This window comes from Mchenga conophoros, linkage group LG22 (genome assembly GCF_057382185.1).
Source record: "Mchenga conophoros isolate Kocher_MC1m ecotype Shallow Benthic linkage group LG22, M_conophoros_male_GT1.1, whole genome shotgun sequence".
NCBI classification, from domain to species: domain Eukaryota; kingdom Metazoa; phylum Chordata; class Actinopteri; order Cichliformes; family Cichlidae; genus Mchenga; species Mchenga conophoros.
The window spans coordinates 33,982,345-34,006,909 of record NC_140546.1 but is presented as its reverse complement, the minus strand read 5'-3'; the positions used below and the strand labels follow the sequence as shown (position 1 = coordinate 34,006,909).

Below are 24,565 nucleotides of genomic sequence, written 5' to 3'. Positions count from 1 at the left end.
AAGAGAAAGTAATCGTGAACACACCAAAGATAGGAATGCTATTATTTTATCACTGCTAAGAAAACGTGGCTGCACAGCTACGATAGGTAGAGTACAAGAGGTCAAACCCAGGCAGCAAAATTGTAATGATAAGCGAATTAGGTCTGATTTTACGGTTAATTTGAATTTGGCTAACACTTCTGCTTTATGGTCTTACTGTCATAAGCCCAGAAGTGCAATTTCTGATCATTATCACAACTAATGATCAGGAATGAGATCCAGTGTAAAAAGTAAATAAATAAAAAGATTTTTTTAACCATCTCACCTTAAACAAACTTTGCACTGTCTTTAACACATCCATCTACAGATGTCCACTACCCGCCATATGCGGGTAACCACACTTGGCCATACAGAGGGAACACTGTGTCTAGGAACTAGCCGAGGAGACAAGGATGGGTGATTACAGTCTGTCCTTACCATGAATGTCAGCTGCAGTAAATGAAAGTAGGCCAATGCAGGGGCCAGGCTGAGGACACAGCAGATGGAAGTGTGTCTTTAGGATGTTTGAGAGCATAGCAGGGACATTAAGAAAGCTCCCAGATGTGACATTAGCTCAAAAAACAAACCAACAAATCAGCAGAGGTTGAATAAGCTGTAACTTTTATTGCACATTCCTGTTTGGTCTTGCAATGACCTTTCACCTTTTTGAACTTGTAAGACCTCGGTCTGGACTAAACACTCAAGTCAGAAGTGGGACGAAGTGACCCAGGGTAACTCATCACAGGTCAGATTCCCTTAAGAAGTTTGATTTGAAGCATAGGGAGGTCACACTGAGCTCCGATCTGTGACTCGTGGGACTTCAGATGTTTGTGTTGACTGCATTACCCACAAACCAAATCGCTGTTTAGAGAGCAGGATCAATGGGGAAAGGGACAGTAGTGACATCATGGAGGGCACCAGAAAGTATTCAAGGGAGCACCATGTCACTTTCTTGACTCCACTTTGACACACTCCCAAAAATACTCCCTTTATAATCTCGAGGCTTCACTGCCTTCTGTCCTTCTTTGCTGCCTGTACCCTCCACCCCAGCCCCCTCCCCAAATCTCTGATCACACAAATACATAGGCTATCATTCTTAGTAGGTTTTTTTTTTCTTCTCGTTTTCTTGTGACAGTACCTGCAACATGCTTCAAATCTTCATTTTGGCAAACCACAAATAAATTAAAACACAAACATTCATATAACACAATGTGACATTTTTAGGACGCTTAGAAAGAAAAGAAAAATACATACAGTACAGAACCAAAAAGAGAGAGAGAAAAAATATATACCAAGAAAAGAGAAGCATTTGCATTTTTTTGTTTTTTCCCCATATTTTTCCTCACTTTTCTTGAAAAAAAAAAGAGATACAGTAGCTAGCTACCAATCACATCACATGCAGATATATTACAACATAATCAGTTCACCCAGTTAGTGTCTGCAAACTACCGATCTAAACTATATCACAAAAGTATTCTCTTGAAACCAGCAAACACTCAGCTGTTTGAGATATTTTGTCATAATAATTCAGTTTACAGTTTTCTCTGCTGACAAAGCCGAGAGATCACTATACGACCGACCCTGAAATGACTAGCCAAATTCAAAAGAGGACTAACGCGCTTTCGTACATGATCACATACCAGATGGTGATGGTGATGTTTCTGTTTCTTTATTAATTTTTTTTTTCATGTTGGGAGTGTGACACACATATGTGCTCACACGTGCACTCAAACCCAGACTTGCTGTCGACCGCGACTCGAAGGGAGCGTCGGGACGAGATATGACCTGATCCGAATCGCAGATGGCTCTGCGATTTTTGAAAATCCCATGGTCGAGGACCGCTGAGCTGGGAGCTGGCTCCAGTACCCCTCACCTGCCTGCCTTCACCTTGCCAAACCCCCATCCCTCCAAAAATTAAGGCAGGAGAAGAAAATGACAAAATGTCAGAGCCGAGCGGGAGCTCTGACATCGTCCATCCATGTGCCCTCGCGGTCTCCTCTAATGACGCTCTGCTGAAATGTCAGACCAATTAGCAGCCTTCCCTCTGACATTTAACTGGCGGCAAGCAAAACAAACAGAGCTCACTGGACAGAATGGAGAGATAGCTAGTCTGCGGCTAGCGGGCCCCCTCAGCTGATTGAGACCGACGCTGTTGCAGCCGTACAGTTAACAGTAGATATATACTAAGTCCTTTTAAAAAGGTTGGAGCTCTATGCCTCTTAAGTAATCACGGCCGTCTTCGGACATTTTCAATCCACCTGACATTTCCAAGAAGCAGGCGGCGGTGATCAAAGCTCTCGCGATTGCCTCCCATCCCTCTGTTCTCCTGCCTTCGGTCTCTTGCTTTCAGCAGACATCAATCCGGCGGGCTCTCAATTTAAAGCACCACCCCAGCACGCCATCCTGTCTGTCTTCATTTCTAGGTGTTACCGCCGAAGGCCGCAGGTGTACGCTCCAAGTGTGTGAGCTGTGCAAAACGTCTGGGCGAGGCAAAGCGTATTTTCTGCCGACCTTTTCTCCATCGCGTGCATCCAATAGAGAGACGAGGCTGTGTGCGCGCAGATATTTGGTCACAGCTACACGCGTGTTTTACGCTAATAACAATCGGGAGCTGACGTCGACGGCGGGACAAGAAGGCAGGTAATCTAGCAAAAAGCCAGCACTCCCTTCAAGTCTTAGTGTCATTCACAGTAAATCATATTTTTCTCTGTTAAGTGTTGTCTCCCTTACTCAAACGCGCACACATACACACACGTACTGAGGTCTAGCCTTCAGCTGTACCATCTGGTATCTAAATCGCGAGAATTATAGTCTTCATTCCTCTCCTACACAAACACACACACACACACACACTAACAAGAACATGAGAGAGAGAGAGGTGACTGAGTGTCATTCTATTTATCATACATACAGTAGTTACTGCATAAAGCAGCATGTGACTCTTTTTCTCCATTAAAAATCAATATCCATCTACGCAACAGTGAGCTCTAAATTTAGCCACAAGAGATGGAGAGAAGGAAACAAAGCGAGCTAAAGAAAGAAACAGATAGAGAGAGCGAGAGAGAAAGAGAGAGCACAGCTCCATGTAAATTACAATCTTCATGTTGCGTTGAACTGTGAGCAACGGCACAGTCAAAAGAAAGGGGAAATGAAGGTGCGAATGAGTGAGTTTAAACGTCAGTGCGCTGCCCTTCTATAAAACATTAACAGCTTCATTTATATGTAAATGACCCGACAGCTACAGAGAGAGAGATGGCGGGACGTAATGCCAGTTCAAGAGAAGAAAGGAATGAGGGATGGAAAAGGGAGGGGAGAATGGGGGCGGGATTGCAAGGACAGGAGAGGGAGATGAGTCTCCTTCATTCAGTAGTCTTTCACATGGGTGGAAAAGTCCACACTGTCCGATTTGTCCCACTGCACATGCATGCGTGTGCATTTCAAAAAAGAAAAAAAATCCACCCACAGTAGAGCACACTCCGATGCACGTGCACACACTCCCAGCGGATGTCCAATGCAGCGACACACACACACACACACACACACACACACACACACACACACACACACACACACACACACACACCCACCTACCCACCCACACACTCGCAAGCAAACACTGCCCTCTCAGGTCTTTCCTAAACAGGGGAAAGAATCCCTGGGTGAGAGGGAGGTGAAGCAAAAGTTGTTTTCTAGGTGTAGGTGGAGTGACGGCGATGAATGGATGTCAGCTCTTCTGGAGATGGTGATCAAAATCCAAAATAACAAAAATAATTAAATAACACATAAAACCAGAAAAATAAAATAAAATCTTGAGTGAAACAGCAAAAGGTGAAAATGAGAGATTGTTGAGTTAGCATGGTGTGTCGTTTTGCGTGTCGGGGCTAGCTGGGTTTGTCCGGCTAGCGCGGGGGTCGGAGGGACGGTGCCGGGGCATTCAGCCGTCAGAGACGGGCGGAGACACCCAGCCGTACTTCTCGTGGGTCTTCACCAGGGATTTGAAGGTAGCCTCGGCTTCCTTGCGGCTGAAAGCTTTCTTAGATTTTCCGGCTTTCCTACATATACGGCCCTGCGACAGATAAAGAAACAAAGGAAAAGGAAAGGGTGGGGGACAAGGTTAGCTCCATGTGTAAAAGATTAGTAAAATACAGAAGCAATTAAACAGCCGACTAATGAGGAGTCTGAACACATGACGTTTGTCGTTTCAGGCATGATGGACACAGACATTAGTGTTGTGTAATTTAATTTCAGTGAGCGACACCATGATAGTGGTGTAGCAAAACTTTAAATTGTCTTGGTATTAGAGCTGGGGGAAAAAAAACTTGATATAGCATAATAACACAGTATTTTGTGTGGCTATTTTGTATACTGAGACACCAAATATCGACATTTTAATAAATAAATGAAAATATGCTGGGAACACTACTAACAAGGGCTCATGTCATGCACCAAATTTAAATAAAATTAACCGAAAAAGCATCCAAACGGGACACACTTAGCTTAAACATTACCTCCTAGTTTAGAGCTAATTGCTCAGTCACACAAGTAAAACAGGAAAGCAACATTATTGAAAAAAAAAAACAAACCAAACAAAAACCAAAAATAGCAAACCGGTGGCTACTGGTGATTTTATTGAACATTTTCACATTTTGGTATCAGTTGCAGCTTCAAGTAAATGGTTGCCTAGAGCTTGAGGGTGTTGCACACTTATGACCACTTTTGATCTCAGGCGATTGCAGAGGTCATCTGATTGGAAACAACCATTCTGCAATCAGTTGACTTGGAGTGACTACAATTACCCTCTGAGAGACTGTCAAAGGTTTGCAAATAATTGCTGTCTGATTTTCAAATGCAGACAGATAGCCAACGTGTTGCCATCAGTCTGAATGAGTCTTTGTCAATAAGCACAACCGAGGGGACTTGAGTAGCTGTTACCTCATTGTATTCTGTCTATATTCCTATAGAACAGATGGTTGCTCAGTGCAAATGTAACAAGTCCATGTAGACAGCAACAGATGTGATTTTCAACAATTTATGGAAACATTTGATGTGTCTGTGAAGGTTCTCAGTCATCCAGGTCATCGTAGTCAAAGGAGCTTGCAAAGAAAAGCGTCTGGACTTCTTTAAGTTGCTTGAAGACGTTTCACCTCTCATCCGAGAAGCTTCTTCAGTTCTAAGGTCAAATGGTGGAGAGTCCCAGATTTAAACCTAGTGGGAGTATCCCCCCACAGGGGGACAAAAGGACCCCCTGATAATCCTCTAATCGCCTGAGACAAGGCGAAACTCTGGCTGATTGGGACCCACACCCAGTTTCACACCTTGGCTCAGGCGATTAGAGGATCATCAGGGGGTCCTTTTGTCCCTTTGTGGGGGGATACTCCCACTAGGTTTAAATCTGGGACTCTCCACCATTTGACCTTAGAACTGAAGAAGCTTCTCAGATGAGAGGTGAAACGTCTTCAAGCAACTTAAAGAAGTCCAGACGCTTTTCTTTGCAAGCTCCTTAAACATTTGATGTGTTTTACTGACAGTGTTGGTATGCACGTCTGTCGCATTTTATATCAAAAAACTCAAATAACTTATTGGACAAAACAGATATTAAAACAACTACATATTTTGAACCCAAATCACAACATTTTCCTAAATCTAATCAAGCAGTTTTTTATGCCTACATGTTACCAACATGTGAAACCTAATTTAATCAATAAATGAAGGCAAAGTTGTGACTTCACCATTCCTCTAATTAAAGTAACTCAACGGAAGAGGATTTGGGCCTCTGGGAAAAACAAAGAAAAGTGGGCACATCTTTTTTTTTCTTTTCCAGAATTCTGAGATTAAAGTCAGAAAAAAGGGTCAAATTCTGAATTCGGACTTTTTTCTCAGAATTCTGGAAAAGAAGAAAAAAAAGACATGCCAACTTTGTTTTTTTCCCCATGGTCCTAATCCTCTTCCGTGTAACTCTGCCTTTGGCGCTCTTCAAAAGAAAACTACTGTGTATCTCTGTGATGCCAGCAGCAGTATTTCCTGTCACAGAATGAGAACATTAATATACAAGATATATGAGCCATATTTTAGCCATAATTGTGAACAGAAACAGGCTTGCTGCTGTTTTGTTTGATATTTTATATTAAACTAAGCTGCAGCCTCACACTGTATTTAACGTGTTCGTGTTATTTTGTGTCCCGTTTCACACTCAATGCCAAAAAGTAAATATTTATTGGTACCTGCCAAGATGTGCTTCTGATATTATTTTGTCATAAATGTAGACTATTAAAAAGGTGTGTCTTCAAATGTAAAGAAATTATAAATTTGGCAGTGTGGTGATTTTTTTAAATAGCGATATTGATTTACAAGCTGCTGGCAAAGGTTGCACTCATGTATTCACTTTCTGATGGCTAAAGTGCAGCCTCTGCCAAAGACACTACTTTCATGCAGTACATTTGTTTGACTGGCTCTCTGTCTAGAGGAAACACCCAAATTATGAATTCCTTTTCACTAAATTGGATAGATCCAGAGCTATAAAGCTATTGATTAGACGTCAGCCATGATCTAAATCTAGGATCTTTGCCATTAGGTGGCAAATCTATTTTTTTCCCGCAGTATAAAACTTACGGAGACAGAGGCTTTCTTCTTTCAATGTATTTTGATAGCTGCTATTTTTTTAAATAAAATATTTTCATGTTCTTTTTTTATGACAAAAGTTCTACATTACATTTTTAATAAGCATGCGCAAGCCAAGTGTAGTGCCACAAAACCAGCCTTGATGACACTGACGATAAAATTCAGAAGATTGTTGTAACATAATAGACATTTACATATTTTTTTTGACAAAGTTAAAAGAAAAAAATGATTTAAAGCTAAAAGATTTTCAGTTTATGATGACAGAAAATTTAAAAAAGCCGCGATTAGCAGAATGCAACAGTTTAATATGTCAGCAAACTAAACTCAACATCTAATAAATAATACACATAGGAAAAAAAGGACTTTTAGGAATATCAACAAAAATCTATGTGAAAACTGACGTAAACCTTTCAGTTTATTTCCCTCCAGCTGTTTGTGGTATTATCGCAAGTCCAATTCATTGCAGATGAAAAAATCCTTGATTTATGGTATAATTTTTGCCTGTGCACATTCATTTTGATTTTTAAAAAGCAGAATATAATTTTGCAAAACTTCAAAAGGAAGCACATATCAATACTTTGTGGTCTGAATATTCAACGTCAGATCAAAAGGTTCATAATTGTCAGCAATCTTGTCAAACGTTTTATGAAAACAGTTTTTTGAAATCTTTCCAAACCATACACAGAAAGACAGAAACGCAGCCCACACATGCACATGGATGAAGTTGATGGTGAATGCACAGCCGCAGGAGGGATGTTGACAAGACAGATAGTCTGAAAGCAGGTTGACCAACAACAGATCAATGTTTAAAGGCGTGCAAAAAAAAAGCTTTTAAGACGTCAGGTTCAATCAGAAGTAAAAATACACCCTCTGGTACTCGGAGAAATGAGGAGATAAGTGAGGAGCAGAAGCACCTATGGCACTAAATGATGAAAAAGTGTGTATATACGTCAGAAGAGCCATTTAACTGCCTCGTGCACAATGAAAAGCACTGTGATATCTGACTTAAGGATTTTCACCAGGCACCATGCTGCTGAGGCCCTTCCTCCTTCACACGACTAATAATAAATGTGTGTGTGTGTGTGTGTGTGTGTGTGTGTGTGTGTGTGTGTGTGTGTGTGTGTGTAAGGGAGGATATGGAGGAAAGAAGAGTAGGCGTCAACTGAAATGATAAAGCTGCCTTTTCTGTTACTGGCAGTAAGTCTTCCCTGAAGAAAGCTGTGTAGGAGGATGAATGGAAAAAGAAACAACTCACTTAATGCTGAAAAACAAATATATAGGGAGACATTCAATGCCATGACACCACAGCCTGGACAAAGGTGTGACTCATACCAGTGTCACTAGCTTTTTTTTAAATGTAATACAATCACCTGAGAAACACGGGAGAACCACAAATTTGACTGCACAGTGGCTCTATGTACACTGGTCAAACTGTAGGTTAAATTTTGTGGTGATTCACAGGAAAATACTGGGTACTCTACACACTATGACACACTGCACCACTTCCCTTTACCCGTAGCATTGTTCTTGGCAGGGAGGCACCGAGGCTTTCCACTGAAACCAATACTAACACAATTCCCTCACTTGGTGAGCGCCTCTGAATGCTGCAGTGCAGTGCAGAAAAATTATACACCCATAGCCGGAACATTAATCCGTCAGGTATACTACGCTTCTGTGGAGTCAGTTTTCTGCAGTTAAGGACGGTTGTCATTGTTGTAGGAACATGACATCTGAGAGCCTGAACAAAGTGGCCGTTATCTTTTTTTTCAGTATTCCTTTTTCAGTCTGCTGCTTAATTGAATAGTTTTGGGAATTGGGCTCGTTTGAGTTCTTTCCAAGAGTAAAAAAAGAAGATTAATACTTCTCTGCATACAGTTTGTGAAGCAACAGCTAGTGGCTAGCTAGTTTAGCTTAGCACAAACACTGAAACATGCTAACATGCATCTTTAAGACCTCAGAAACTCACCAATTATCTTCCTTTTAATTGGTACAAAACATTAATAGCAGGGGTGTCAAACATAAAGCCCGGAGGCAGAATCAGCCTGGTGAGCACTCCAATCCAGCCCAGTGGACAGCTTAAGAAAATGTGACGTGCATAGATTTTTGAAATTGTATTTTCTTGCCCACCCAACCCCGTTGCCAGTCATACTACACAACATATAAACAATAAAAATATATTATAAATGTGAATATAATAACTACAGGACAGTCTGAGCAATAAATTACCAGAAGTTAGAAGTTAGTACTTGCAATAAACAGTCATTTTTGTTAGGGAATATGTTAGGAGTTGGGCCATACTATGCCAACACTTCATAGTAATTTACCTACACAAACACACACAAACCCTCTATGAGTTGCTTCAGTTAATATGAGTTACATGATTAGTACTTGTGGTGCTTTTTTAACTTGTGTTAGGGGCGATCGTGGCTCAAGAGTTGGGAGTTCGCCTTGTAATCGGAAGGTTGCAGGTTCGAGCCCCGGCTTGGACAGTCTCGGTCGTTGTGTCCTTGGGCAAGACACTTCACCCGTTGCCTACTGGTGGTGGTCAGAGGGCCCGGTGGCGCCAGTGTCCGGCAGCCTTGCCTCTGTCAGTGCGCCCCAGGGTGGCTGTGGCTACAATGTAGCTTGCCATCACCAGTGTGTGAATGTGTGTGTGAATGGGTGGATGACTGGATATGTAAAGCGCTTTGGGGTCCTTAGGGACTAGTAAAGCGCTATATAAAATACAGGCCATTTACCATTTGTGTGTTAGCAAAAAACATTGAGAAAGATAAGCATTCATTTTTGGAGCTTGCATTCGACATCGTGTTCCCATGTAGCACCGTCTTACTCAAGGAGCCAAAAGATATCAGGTCGTGCTACTTTTTCTGCCTCATCACCAGCATTTAAATTTAAAGGGGACCTAATGGACCTTTGGAACCTGTGAAAACGGTCATGTCCTTAAACAAGATGCTGAATTTAGGACTACACTTCTAAATTGCAAATCCAACATTAATTCTCAGCTCCCCTGACATCTGGTGAACCGTAACCGTGCGCCATGCATACTTGCTCGGCTATTCTGGGTCAATAAAGAATAGCTAAAAGGAGGTGAGGTGGTAACGCTGAATGATCTGGAGATTAGGGTTAGAGTTTCCATTCATGTAGCAACAGTGGCCTCATTTCACTGCGAGGCTTAGCGACACTCACTCTGCCTCTACGTTTGTCACTCTGTCTCTCCAGCAGACACGTTTAAAAAAACCTCGTCCGATTACTTTCATCAGTCTTGACATCGATCCCAATTAGAAATGTCCATTATGACAAGTCATTTAATCTCATATTGAAACACTTGAAATGAAGTCAGACAGCTGGAACCAAGGAGAATGCGGCTGATCTCATCTGAAGATTGAAGACAATCGTGAGTTTTAAAGCTGATTAGTGCTTTGGTAGAAGAAACTTTACCATCACGGTGAATTTTTTTTCATTCCACTTGTTTTGAAGAACTGAATGCATGACTCACCGGGTGACTCACTCAGATGAGATATTATACGCAATGTTGCCTTGGGATTTGTTTTCTGTTTCTCTTTTACTAAAAAACACACTTTAAAGGACATTCTCTTCTTTTCTCAGACAATGGATCAACACATCCTTTAAAATGTAAAACAAACCGACAGGGTTTCACCTGATCAGCTCTCCCTGAAACCTGCTCAGCTTCCCTCTGCTGCCAGAGGCCTGAACACAGATTACCCAGGCTGACAAGCACAAATAATGTTCCGGTTGGCTTCTGTCAGGGAGGTGAGAGGTGTTATTCTCTTTTGAAATCACATGCAGACTCATTATCCATGCGTCCCGCCATATAGTTGCTGTCACCACATCAAAATGGCGGGTTACTTCCTTGGATGGATATGTTAAAGGAAACCGGCTATTGTTAAAGAGGTGAGATTACCATGGAGATCGATGGCAGAGCAGAAGCTATCCCAAAGTGAACTGATTGGCTTGGATGTTATGTGGAAGAATTTGCTGCTTTTGTGTGTCTGTGCGAGACGAAATAAAGAAAGTCTGCAGCCGCCAGCCTGAAATACTCAAAGCGCAAAGAGGAAGTCTGTGAATGGGAGACTGTGAAATGTACACTGGTGCACAAGCCTGTATTAAAGGTTTTTGACTCCAGTATGAAACGGAAATTGAGTATCAATTACCTCTATTGTGCTTGCAGTCATCTGGGAGAAAGTCACAGTGTGACACAGGCAACGATGGACGGAGAGAGGAAGTAAAGAAAAGTCAGCTCGTGAGAGAACCAGTGGGCAATCAAATGGGTGTGTGCCTGTCTGGGTGAGTGCCCCGGGCCTATGCAGCGCCATGTCAGTGTTTATCTATTTCAGCTAAGCACTCGCTCATTGAGAGAGACACACTTGTGTAGAGTGGCTGCCGCGTAATAGAGATCAGTCAATGGGCAGACCAGGGAAGGCCCCAGTGATGTTGGGAAGCAGCTTTGAGGCCTGGGGGGGGGATTACATAACACAGACATGTGCTAAAAAGTGTTGGGATAAACAAATGGGGATCAGTGCCATCAACATCATCCTCAAAGGGGAGCCCAGTGGGACTGATGGCGAGGTCAGTAAAGGGTAAATGATTGCTAGTTTCACCAGTCTGGGTTCCTCAATCTGCACAGAATCACACACTACGTAATGCAGGCAGCAGTGGAAGAGCGCAAATCACAGAAGACGGGATGTTTTAAAGGGGAATTCCCCTGATTTTACACACAAAGTTACGCTTTGTCATCACGGCGATGATGACGGATTCTGTGAAAACAGCATTTTCAGATTCCAGAGGGCTAAACAAACAACCTGGCGATGTCACCTGTGCTATCTGAGGGTTGTATAAGCCTAACACGGACAGCGGAGTAAAATATCTCTTGCTTGGAGAGTTCTTTTTCATAAATTATACATTTTTGTAAAATCCTGTGGTTCCCACATCTCTAGTAAAATGACATTAACAGTGAAACCGTTGGAATAGTCCTTTAATCAAGGTCTGCAAGTGAAGACTCATTTATCAATTATGCTTCAGTCCAATTAATTAATTGTCCAACCTTGACTGATTTAGTTAAAATAATGCAGGTTAAAACTAAATTTGGCAGCAAAATAACCAATTCTCTTTTCAAGAGCATGGAAACTGTGTAAAGGTAAATCCTTCATTCAACTGAAAAACCAGGGTGAAAAATAACAAAGAAATTCTCTAAACTTTTAAAAATGTATCCAGTACGTATGACCAGTACTGTGACACCCCTTGTTCCCCTTGTTCCTTTTTATTTTGTTTCCAACGAGCCAGAATTTCTTATAAGTTTTTAAAGAGCTGTTGAGCAATAGTTCTCTAGGATTTCTGAAGTTCGTTTAAAGCTTTTCTTTGAACATTGGCCGCTTTTTCACTTATTTTCAGTCCACTTCTTATATCCGACCATTTTCAGAGGAATGTTTGTTTTTTTGTTTGTTAAGACATCTAACACTGGCCGATATAAATGCACCGTCGTTGTGTCTAGAACCAGTTTTAAATTGTGTCCTTAGGCACTTTGCTGCTATTAAAAACACAGCAATTTGTACCAATTTTTTTTAGTTAATGCTATTAAAAAATACCAATGGTAGCACAGATTGAGAGGCATAAAATGCTATTTTTGTACCAACAAGGTGATTCCCAAAGATCTATTAGCTGAAAACTTGACAAAGTTTGTATTGTCCTTAAAAAAACTTGTGAAAACTGCGTAAGTAGAGGACAAAAGAAGAAGTGACGGGCCTAAAAGACTATCTACAGCAGATGAACTGTATCTGAAAGTCATGTCCTTAGAAACTGGAAAAAAAAATCCAGCAAAGACCTGACACAGGACACGAGGATTCAATTCATCCATCTGCTCTTCACTGAAGCCTGGTCAGAAATGGTCCAAGTGGAAGGTTTAGGCTGTCTTGAGGTTTTTTAAAATGATACACAAAAACAGTTCTGAAAATCAGTGAGAGCAGGTCCTATGTTGGTTCAAATCATCATCAACATGTACAGAGGTCAGGAGAGACAACAATGAGTCTACAGCCATGTGTAATTGTGGAGGCTCTGTTGTGGTTTGGGGGCTGCATTTCAGTCAGTGTGTGTTGGGAATCTTGTCAAAATTGGTGGAATTATGAATGTGGAAAAGTCAAATGAGATTTTGATTTGCGTTGCAATGGCCAGGCTTTCATCTGATTGGCAGTGACTTCAGTTTTCAGCCTGACAATGACCCAAACACACTGCCAGTGCAGTATAAGTATACCTTGATAGACAATGGAACAAAATCAGGTGTTGGAGCATATGTGTTGTTGTCCAGATTACATCCTTTTTCAGGAAAGGTTAAACGTGCCTCCAATCCACGCCTGTAGGTGTAGTTGGTTAACACATTTGCCTTCCACGTAAAAGGCCCCCTTTTTAAATAATGGGAGGAAACACCCAAGAGGTCACAGGTTAGTGTACTACTCGTCCCAGTCCCAAGTCTTGATAAATGGCAGGGTTTCATCGGGAAATGCATTTGCCATAAAAACTGTGCTAAATCAAACATGCAAATCCATCGGCTGTAGGGACCACTTGGGAAATAAAGGAGCAGCTGAAAGGACAAGGCTTATTATACAACAAAAAAATAAGGAGGCCATGAACTGCAGAGGAGCTGACATCTTCACTTTAACCAAGAATGGGAAAACAACGGTTCACTGTCAAAACCACAGCAGTTGTTCTCCCCAGTTCCCAAACACTTACACAGCTTTAAAAGAAGACATGATGCAAAAACTTTTTCAAAACTTACTGCTTGCTTTAAAAAGAGACATATTTTTAAAAAAAAAAACAAAGTTCTCTTTTTATTTTTGTGTGTGCTGCATTTGGTTTTTCTTTACATTTTGCACAGTGACCCAGAGAAAGAGAAAATTTGGTGGAACTGCAGATTTTCTTGCAAATTAAGAGTAAAGGCATGTCTGCTTTGAGAACTTGCAAGAGAATGGATTATAGTACTATCGGTATACTGCCTGAACTCTACTACACAAACAGCAACATATCATTTACAAAATTGGATGTCATTACAAAAACACCTATATTAAGCTCGATTTCCCCCCATCCCAGCTGGTGTGATGGTGTGTGCGTGTGTGTGTCTATGCTTCCTCACGTCTGCAGGTGGAGACACATGTATCTCTGTTGACTCTCAGCTCAGCACCGTGTCATTCGTGTATCCTCTAACACTAAAAATAGGGAGGAAGCTTCTAAACTGGCCTCATCACTGTTGTTACAGGGAACCGGTGGCCAAGGACAAATAAATATATCCTGTGTGTTTAGTTATTTATAGACACGTGTGCGTGTGTTCTGTCTGTCATGAGTAAGAGACCATTACACCTCTCTGAAAACTAGGACGGGGTACATGCGAGTGCCTGTGGAGATGTACAAAAGAGGAGAACACACACACACACACACACACACACACACACACACACACACACAGGAATAATTAATCAATATTGTTTCCATTAGCAAGCCAGATAAGGAAGACACTGCACCATAATTAGGAGACACTGCAGAGCTGCAACCTCCTCTCATCAAGCAGTAAATCAAGATGTACACACACACACACACACACACACACACACACTGCAGGCCTTTTTTTGACCTCACGACCTCTCTTCATGACAGATTCTAAATGACCACAAATGACTCAGGAATGACGTTTTGTTATGTCATCAAAAAGGGGTTAGGGCAGGCCAATGCAGTGACAGTTTACATAAGGTTTAATACATCAGCAATGCCCCACTGCTGATTCCAAAACAGCCCGAGTCAGCGAGAAGGGGGGGTAGAGTGTACAGATGAAAGAGCTGAAACGCATTAAAGAAAAAACCGAATCTTATCTGGGAGGAGAACAGAATATCTACTCAAACTAAACGGTTAGAGCAGGCAGATGCGTTTAGAGAAGCAGCCATTTCCGCTGGAATTGAAGAGCTGCTGCTGCGGTGCACTGAGGATGTAAAAAAAACCCCAGATTTGACAGGATTACATAATCCAGACACTCTAAGTCACTCAGGTCTACTAGGCAGGCAACCTGCCGTCTCTGTTTTGTTCATCCACTTATCTTCCTGCCCACCATCGCGAACGATAGATTAGAAAAGCCTAACAGGACTACAGAGTTGAGTTAGACCGCGTTAGAGCATGCAAAGAGACTTTTCCATCGCATGGGAGTGGGTCTTTGTTGTCAAAGGGTGCTATCACGGAGGTGATAAAAAAAAAGGAAAAGGAAAAAGGGAGAGCACGGCGCAACTGCAGACGGAGAGCTGATGCATAAAGGAGAGACTGCGTGAAATGACCGCAGGAAAATCACATAAAGATGAATAATATTGACAATGAGGGGTTTGCTCACAGCAGAGAGGAGGGGTGTGAGGATCTAAGACATCACAGCCATGCATTGACAGAAAATGACAGAACATGCTATAAATAGGCCGGATGTAGAGAATGAACACTATTTTTAAATAGAATTATATTGTAGTTCGGTGGGATGTAGTTCCACGACGCAATTAAAAGACAAATGTGCTAATTCAGCAATCTTTGTGACAAACATGCCTCGAGAAGCTGAAGCGGAGGCTGTTTTACGTTAGAAAACAAAGAATGGCCAAGAACACAGATTTTAAACTCTCTCTAAGTCTAAAAGCTGCTGTACCTGCGTGTAAAAGTGCCACAATTACGCACGAAACATCAGCATCAGTAATAGTAATAGATCTGCTACAGATGGTTGATGATATTCCAAGCAAGGACCCTCACCCAGCAGCCCCTGCTTCTCCTCACCTGTCCTTTTACGAGGCTGGCAGCAAATTGTCTCATGACGGCCTCCACCGTGTAGGCACTGGACCATCCGCGGGGGGTCAACAGCTCCATGCATATGGCCCCGCCGTCCAGCACGTAGCCGTTCTCCAACCGGGGCGTCAGGACCCGCATGAACGGCGGCGAGAAGGGGAAATTATCGGGAAAGGTGACGTTGAGCAGTATGAACTCTGTGCTGGTCTCCTTCATGTCCTGCCACAGCGCCGAGTCCTTGTCCACCTGATGCAGCTTGACGTTCCAGTCGTACAGGTTGTCCTCCACCAGCTCCACCGTGATGAAGTTGTCTCCTAACCTCCTGATCTCCTGCAGCTCCTTCATCAGCCGTCGCGTCCGGACCTGGGTGCAGTGTTGCCGATGAGGCGGCAGCGGTGGTATCGAGGAGGCACTGGTAGCTTTACTGCCGCCTCCTCCTACGCCTCCTCCTCCTCCTCCACCGCCGCCACCACCTCCTCCCGTCTGCTGCTTTTCCTTCGCATCCTTGACCTGCTTATCCTTGCCGGACGGCTTGTCCTTGCCGTGCTGGTCCAGCTTCCTCGCTTTAATCTCCGGAGTGCTCAGGATGTTGGTCTCGTTGGCGGTCTGACAGTGTTTGCTGGTGTTGTTTTTCTGGTTTCCTTTGCTCCCCTTTAACGAGCCCTGGTGGTGCTTTGGGTCCTCGGTGTCTCGGTCGTGCAGACGGATCAGACCGATCTTTCGCAGTAGGGTGGCCATAATTTTTTTTACACACTCACGTTGCTCCGCCGATCCCCCCGCACAGGGGCGAGATTCACCCTTTCGATTGTGTTCCGGGCTAAAAGAGACGACCTTTATTGATGCCGATTATTAACCTTCTTATACCGCAATCCCCCCTCCTCCGTTCACTGCAGCCTCAGGATGAACACAACCGGGGGGAGCCTGTGCAGTTCTCTCCTCAGTGCTTCATCTTCGACTAAAAGCAAAGAAAAACAGAGAGACAACAAATGAGTCCAGATGGACAATCGAATAAAACAGCTTTCCTCACACAGACCAGAGGAATCCAGTCATGTTTCCCACAAGTGGACGGACATCACGTCTGTGACTGCAGTTGTTCGGTGATAGGACGATGCGTTACGCAGAAGCACAGATGTGATCGTGTGGGATATTTTAAGAGAAAGCTGCATAGTATCCATATTACCATGTCAAAAGCAAGAGGCTGTATAAGGAAAATCAAAAAGCCGCAGAGAGCAGAGGTAGAAAGAAAAAACACGCCATTGCATTTCAAGGTTGCTATAACCTGATGTAATGGACACACTGGATCCCCACAGGACATGATATAGAATAGCGACTGTGGAAGATCAACACACACACACACACACACACACACACACACACACACACACACACACACACACATATATAAGTAAATATATATATATATATATATATATATATATATATATATATATATATATATATATATATATATATATATATATATATATATACGCACAAGCTGGTATAAACACTGTGGAATATGTTACCCCTCAGGCTAATTACCATGTCAACCTGATACAGGTCTCCATAAAGCCGAACCTGGGCACACTTAAAGTCCCGCACTATGCATAATAAAACGAATTTTCCTTTATGTGTGTACTCCTGCCCACAGACAAACCCGACACTGCACACACACACATACACACAAAAATTCAGCCTGTTCTTACCGTGGTCTGCTGAAATTTCCGTTTAATGTCCCGCTCTGTGTGCGTAAAAGAACGGAAGAAACAAAAATACCAAAAAAAGGAGAGAGGGTTATACCATCCAGCTGATCCGCTGTCTGCGAGAGCTGCAGCGAGGAGGAGAAGGAGAGCCTTTGATGTGTGTGTGTGTGTGTATGTGTGTGTGCAGCTGCGGTAGCTTCGGCTTTAATGCAGCCGAGGACGAGCCAGCCCCCGGTAATCCTTCTTCAGCCGGTCTGCTCTGCACCGGCGACGTTACATTTCAAAATAAAAGCCCAGCTTGAAGCAAACCGTGTGTGATCATGTATGAAGGGGTAAAGGCACCGTGTTCCAGCTGACGAGTGCCAGGTGCAACACAAGAAATCCGATGAACAACCTCGATTTCTTATAGTCCAGCTTATCTGCTTTTCATGGTGAATTCAAAAGCAAGGGAATAAGGTGTGTGTGTGTGTGTGTGTGTGTGTGTGTGTGTGTGTGTGTGTGTGTGTGGCAATCCGTTACAAAAATATAGGGTGGGGTTTGAGGACAGTTTTCAAGTTACTAAATATTCATATTTTTATTATTATATTCCAAATTTAGCCACTGTTATGCAATGCGCCGTATTTGTTATCACAATATTGCTTCTATTTTGATGGAAAATGGATTACTTCCTGGTTTATTCTGGCTAACTTGGTGTTGGTGCTGAGAGAGGAGAGGTTAAGGAGAAGGAAGATGCCAGGATGGTGTAACGCGCTGCGTCACTGGCCTTTACTTTCACTTTATGGATGCCTTTTGTCCCCAGCTAAGTCAGCGCCAGGGTACTTTTACTCTGGGTAAAATTGCCCTAAGCGGAGCTCAGTATTATTTCTGAGTGTAATCAGAGAAGACGAGAGTTTTTAAACAGCTTTCTTTCGCTGTCTTCCTTTTTTTGTGTGTGTGGAATATCTGGATCATGAGGTCATAGTGAGGTCAAGAAGATTCTTGTTCTTTCGCAAAAGTTTTAGGACCACAGATTCTGCATCGATTTGTTGAATGTGGTCAGATCTTTATGTAAGGGTTAGTTTTAGACAAACCGCCTGAGTGATCAGTGACAGCTGATTCTGGAAAAAATTAGTGAACCTCTGTGCTAATGTTTTCTCCCAAGGCAACTTGAACTCAGGTGTTCCAGTTAGAAAGATGAGATGAGCTTTTTTGAGAAGCTCAAGTGTAAAATGAAATTAAAGACTATTACAGTGAAACAGAACAGAGCTGTTTTCAATTAATGGTGTTGGGATCACTGTCTTCTTCTTCTTCTTTTGGCTGCTCCCTTTAGGTGTCACCACAGAGGATCATGTGGCTCCATCTCACCTCATCCCAACCATCTTTTTTTTGTCACACCACCCCTCTGCATGTCCTCCTTCACTGAATCCACGAACCTCCTCTGTGGTTTTCCTCTTTTCCTCTTGCCTGGCAGCTCCATATTCAACATCCGTTCTCCAGTATATCCACAATCCTTCCTCTGCACATGACAAAACCATGTCAGTTTTCCAAAGAAAATTATCCCCTATTATCCCCAGTTCCACTATTGGGATCACTGTGAGGAGTCAGAAGTATGAATTTTATAGGTGCATCATAAATGAAGACATTAAAAGACTTAATCGGCTTAAAAGAAAATCGGCTCAAACCACAGAATTTCTGTGACAATATTCCGTTTACAGATGAGACAAAAGTTTGTTTTTATTTGTTTGGAAAAAAATGCACAGCCCTTTGTTTGCATGGAAAAAAAACACCTACCCCAAAACCTCATCACCACTGTGACGCATAGCGGAGGTAGCATTGTGATTTGAACTGCTTTGCTACCTCAGGAAGATCTGCAAGAAGTAATAGCCATTTTTTAAATGCTTATTATGGGGCTAACACAAAGACACAGATAACTACTCACACCTACAGCAAAGTTCGAATCACTAACAAGCATGTTTTTGGAAGCAAGCTGGAGTACCCAGGGGAACACATGCATTCACAGGGACAGAAAGCTCCACACAGAAAGGCCCCAGCTGACTCCAGGAAAGGCTTGCTGTGAGGCAGCACTGCTAACTGCTGTGTCAGGCTATTTTACAGTGGAATAGAATGCACAAAATTGAGTGTGAGTCTTTCTTACCATTAAGGAACTCTCCTATGCAGTAACAGGAAATGTTTTAAGAGTTTGTTGTTCCTAAAGACGGTTCTCTGTTATTAAAGTAGTGAGCTAAATTGCTTTTTCCAGCCTGTGCTGTGAATACTAAGTCATATATATGTAGATTGATTTGATTATTATTATTTATTTACTTTGTATTTTTGGATACCTGGGATTTTGGTATGTTTGCCTGAATATAAAGTACTTTGGGTCAGCTATTGTTGTTTTAAAAAAGGTGCATCTTTTTTGTTACTTTCAGTACCAGAATGATATGACACAGCAAAAGTACACCTGATTATTTGAGAAAATCTACAGCAATTTCAGTATACACTGAGCTGGGCAGGTACAGTATGAACAGAGGACATTAAACATCACAGAATACACAGCACTACGTGCACCGAGTAAATGTTGTGTTTACCTAGTAGTGTATAAACTGTTTAAACTCCACTAAGATAATTCATCTGGTTTTCCTCGACAAAGAAGCTAGTCTCGCGACACTTTGACGCTTTGAGCGTCATTAAACGACAGTCTGCCATTGGTTGTTACCTAGGTAACGGAGCAATAGCCGCAGCGATTGGCTGAAATAGAGCCGTAAAGCACTTCAGCGTTGAGGATGTTGTAGAGTTGTAGCTAACAGTAAACAGAGGTTATCTAATAAAGACAGTAATTTAAGCGGAGGCATTTTATGTGACATTTTGGTGGTTTGGTAACGATTAATTACAATGGCGGAAAAGTTCGATAACCTCGAAGAACACCTGGAGAAGTTTATCGAGAATATTCGACAGCTGGGAATCATCGTGAGCGACTTTCAGCCTAGCAGCCAGGCAGGACTCAACCAAAAACTGTGAGATGTGTTTCACTTTGCTGCTTCCACCGCTAAGATTTCGCAAATAAGCCCCGTGTTTACGTGTCCGGTCGTTTTTCTCTGCAGAAATTTCATGATATCTGGGCTCCAGGACATCGAGAAGTGCCGTCAGCAGCTTCATGAGATCAACGTACCCCTGGAGGTCTTTGAGTGAGTATAATGTGTGCCTATATTATTGTGTATGTCACCTTCTGTTACGTAAATATCTGTATTTTCGTTATATTTATGTTACTTACGGTGCAGTGCATACTAGGTGCCGACCACCGAGCTTTAATATCGCCGTTTTTGTAACTGGGCCAAACCCTATTTAAAACGTCCTTGATTTTTAAAATGTAATCAATTGGTTGTATTTTGGTTTGCCTTACATGCTTCATATGAGTAATTCGTTATTGATGAGAGCCCCTTTTACATTCGGCATAATCTTTAAATTATTTTTTCAGACCCATTGCCACAGGTGTATAAAGTCAAGCACCAGCTGTGCAATCTGCCTTTACAAACATTTGTGAACAAATTTGTCATTCTCAATAGATAGATTAAACGTCTCCGTGGTCAAGCAGGTGCATGCAGGCCTTACATCAGCAAACACAATAACAAACATCAGGTGAATTGGTGTACAGCACTTAGCCACTGGACTCCACTGTAGCAGTGGAAACATGTTCTGTGGAACAAATCATGCTTCTTTCTTGCAGTCGTATAGACATCCTGATTTTGGTGAATGCCGGAAAAACAATACCCAGCCTGATTGTTTCGTGCCAATTGTAAAGTGTAGTGGAGGAGGGATAAGATTGTGCGGTTGTTTTTCTTGGATCGGCCTGGACCCCTTAGCTCAAGTGACAGGAAATCAAAGTGCTTCAGTTTACCAGCATATTGTGGACAATTCTCCATTTCCAGCTTTGTGAAATTTTTTGGAGAAGTCCCTTTTCTGTTCCAGCATGTCTGTGCCCCAGTGCACAAAGCCAGGCCCTCTCATCTAATATCCAAATCTGACACACTCCAAAATCCTGATGGAAGCCTTCCCAGAGGAATGGAAGCATCCATAGCTGCAAAGGGGCACCACCTCCATATTAATACCTGTGGATTTAGAATGAGATGTCATAAAAGCTCCTGTAGGTGTAATGTGTAGGTGGGCCAGTACCTTTGTCCTTATAGTGTTTCAGTTCTATGCATTTGTTTTGATGCCGCTCTAATAACGAGGAATTTTTGATTACTAAAGTAAATACATAAACAAAAACATCTCATTGCGTCATTAAAAATGTGTCACATTTATTTGGCAAGTTCCTGGAGTTTTATCAAAGAAGGCTGATATATTGTATTTGTATTTGCAGATACATTGACCAAGGTCGGAACCCTCAGCTGTACACAAAGGAGTGTCTGGAGAGAGCCTTGGCCAGGAACGAGCAGGTCAAAGGGAAGATAGACACTTTGACGGTAAGAGATAGTTCCAGGGGCAGTGAGATTCCTCGGCCAATGACTTTTCAAGAATAAGCAGAGTCATCAGCACGTTTCACTGATTAAACAAGTGTGTTTAGAGTGTTTTAAAGATAAAGGTCCCATTTCATTGTACAAACAACCCTGTACTTGTTATACTGCTGTCTGTTAAGGCAGCCTTGCTGATCGTGATAAAATGATATCCTTGGACAAAGTGCTTAAAAGATTTTTTTTTTCTGCTTCAGTAAAAACTCTGTCCCAGTTATTTGTTCACATAAAAAGACACGAGACAGATTTACTTTGGACAGTACTTGTTGGGTCGTAACTCACTAGTTATTCTTTATACATAAAGTATTTATACATCAACACTAAAGCAACTTCCACTGTCATATTTCTGTTTTATTACAGAAGTTCAAGAGCCTTTTGGTTTCCGAGCTCAGCAAAGTTTTTCCAGAGGAGATGGCCAAGTATAAGGCTATACATGGAGAAGATGCCCCCTCCTAGTGACTACTGTACCATGCCAACCCCCTCCTCCGACCTCCGACCTGTGACTGTTGAGATGAAAAGCCGGAGTGAAGATTTAACATGCAGGATGTGGCTGCCCGCATGAATGCTAATTGTTACTTTATGTATGATGTGATGCTGTCACCGATCCCGAAGGAGAGGGTGTAATTTTTGCTCGGCACCTTGATTCAGCCATTCCCCGTCCTTTCCTTACATTTAAACTTCACATTACAAATCAAAGGCAAGGGGAAAAGAATCAGTTGCTGCAAAGGTACACATTTATTCTCAAGCCTAATATTTTTCCAGGAAAAATAAACACACTTCCAAACCTCCTGCCTGACTCTGCTTTAGGGAATTTATCCCATCAGATGTACATATGGTCTATTTATACTCCAACTCTCTATGTTTTACAATGCATCCTAAACGTTGTTCAACATCTCTTTGTACCACACACAGTTCATGATGATTTGTATTAAGCTCAGGTTTCTACTGGCCGTGATAACTGAATGCAAATGCAAGGTTATTCTATGCCTGATCACTTAGGATGGTCAGAAATGAGTCTGCTCTGTATTTGTAACTTTGTATAATAACATTTGTAAATAAATGATCCTTTTGGATTTTTCGTCTTTTGTCTGTTTTGTTAGTTTGAGACATTTTGGGTTATAATTTTGTAGAAAATGTTGGAGCAAATTATGTTTTTATCTTTGAAATAAAGCCATCTTTATTGATAAATTTAAGTGTCATGAATACATTTTTTTTTTAATTGAAATTTTCTCATTAATCTGTAATCAATCAGCTTTGTGGAATTTGTCTTAAAATCCTGGGACTGCAATAAAGTACTAAAATGTGAGCAATTGTGTCAGTGGGACACGTGTGTGCACCTGTTAAAGTATCAGTGACGTCTTTGGAGTCATATCAAGTATCACTTCCAGAGCATCTTGTGCAACTACATGGCCTGGATAGGAGTGTCTGACACACGTAGACATGCTGTAGAAGCAGACGGGGTGTGTCATGTGGCAGGTCGCAGCCCGACACGCCTCCTCCTGCTGGGGCTTAACCACAGCGTCACACCCTTGTGCCCCTGGAGGCCAATACTCTGAGGCTGAAGGAGTGAAATGAGCTCTGCTATTGGTTTGTGATATATGCTGCGGGGTAATACTGCCAGCCCTCTTTCTTCGCCAGCCATCCCTGCAGATTTTTCAACACGTGTCTCATTTACTCAGCCTCCACCTTTTCAGGGCAGACAGTATTGTTATGCTGAGAACCCATTTCTGTTTGGTTTCTCAGCTTAAGATTGTTGTATTTACTGTAAGAATGACTATGCAAAATGCAATTTTCTCATCGCAAATAATCATTGTTAATTCAGTTCAGTTCAGTTTTATTTATATAACACCAAAGCACAACAACTCTGTGATCTAACACTTGGCAACAGTAGGAAGGAAAAACTCCCTTTTAACAGGAAGAAATGTCTGGCAAGAACCAGGATCACACACGTTTGCTGAGGATATTGTAAAAACAGTAACATACGACAAAGGAAAGCATTAGTCACTTTATGCCTTGTTTAGCCAGTATTAACACAACAGTAGACAGATGATAACATAGTAAACTGTGTTGTTAAACAGATCCACTTATAATTGAGAAATGAATGTGTCCAAGGTTAGAAACTGTTATTACAGGTCTTTTATTTTTTTACTTTTTACATTTAAATAAAAGAAAAAATGTGGCTAAGGGCTTAATTCCCATGTAATTAAATGGAATTTCAAGGCATTTTATTTGCAATTTAAGTATAATTACATTCACCTACACATGCTTTTTTTTTTTTGACCTTTGTCAATTTTATTTGATAGATACAGTGGAGAGAGGACAGGAAAGCAGGGGCAGAGAGAGAAAGGGGAAGACATGCAACAAAATGCCGCGGGTCGGTTGCTCTCAGCCATATCACTAATATTAGTTAAAAATTTAAGTAATGTCTAAGTTACTATACATGCATAAGTAGTACGTTTTGCATAACTTAAGATATTTAACAGGAAAGGAGACACAAATTCTTGATTTCTTCTATTTTTGAAGAAAAAACAAACAACATTTCCCCATCTTACCTGGTAAGTACGCCGCAATATGAATCTCGCACATTTACATCATTATTTAACATTCGTTACTTTAATGGTAGTCTCGTTACTACTTTATAGTACCCATTTAGTAAGTAAATTTACTTAAATGTACTTATAGCATAATTTTATTTTTGTTTCTTGTAAAAACCTGAAGTGTTACCTACTTATTCTACTGTACTACTACTGTACTTTTGTAGGTAAATATAGTTAAATTTTAATTTCAAATAAAATCAGTGAAATTTGATTTAATTATAAGGGAATTACACCCCACATCAGGGCCGTATTATAAAGTGTTCATCTATTGAGTTTATCCAAACAGGCCCAGATTCAAAACACAGTCCACTTGAACGCCACCAATCAGCGA

At 41.7% G+C, this 24,565-nt stretch overlaps 2 protein-coding genes across 2 annotated transcripts; one reads left to right on the top strand and one right to left on the bottom strand.

Annotated features, from left to right (window-relative positions):
- Positions 1 to 620: 620 nt before the first annotated feature.
- On the bottom strand, positions 621 to 17,363 carry ube2ql1 (ubiquitin conjugating enzyme E2 QL1). The gene is made up of 3 exons (XM_085261926.1): positions 17,151 to 17,363; positions 15,436 to 16,399; positions 621 to 4,084 (listed from the first exon to the last, which is right to left on the bottom strand). The coding sequence occupies exons 2-3, from the start codon at positions 16,180 to 16,182 to the stop codon at positions 3,953 to 3,955; spliced, it is 879 nt and encodes a 292-aa protein (XP_085118052.1). The 5' UTR covers positions 16,183 to 16,399; positions 17,151 to 17,363; the 3' UTR covers positions 621 to 3,952.
- Positions 17,364 to 19,860: 2,497 nt separating this feature from the next.
- Positions 19,861 to 22,719, top strand: med10 (mediator complex subunit 10). Its single transcript, XM_085262995.1, has 4 exons — positions 19,861 to 20,140; positions 20,228 to 20,311; positions 21,487 to 21,589; positions 21,998 to 22,719. The coding sequence occupies exons 1-4, from the start codon at positions 20,019 to 20,021 to the stop codon at positions 22,091 to 22,093; spliced, it is 405 nt and encodes a 134-aa protein (XP_085119121.1). The 5' UTR covers positions 19,861 to 20,018; the 3' UTR covers positions 22,094 to 22,719.
- Positions 22,720 to 24,565: the final 1,846 nt, after the last annotated feature.

Excerpts from the sequence above, each read along its gene's own strand:
- med10 (XM_085262995.1), top strand. The coding sequence starts at position 20,019 with ATGGCGGAAAAGTTCGATAACCTCGAAGAACACCTGGAGAAGTTTATC. Across the intron at positions 20,312-21,486 it reads GTACCCCTGGAGGTCTTTGA|ATACATTGACCAAGGTCGGA; the intron begins GTGAGTATAATG and ends TTGTATTTGCAG. Across the intron at positions 21,590-21,997 it reads GGAAGATAGACACTTTGACG|AAGTTCAAGAGCCTTTTGGT; the intron begins GTAAGAGATAGT and ends GTTTTATTACAG.
- ube2ql1 (XM_085261926.1), bottom strand. The coding sequence starts at position 16,182 with ATGGCCACCCTACTGCGAAAGATCGGTCTGATCCGTCTGCACGACCGA. Across the intron at positions 4,085-15,435 it reads CCAGCCTCGTAAAAGGACAG|GGCCGTATATGTAGGAAAGC; the intron begins GTGAGGAGAAGC and ends TATCTGTCGCAG.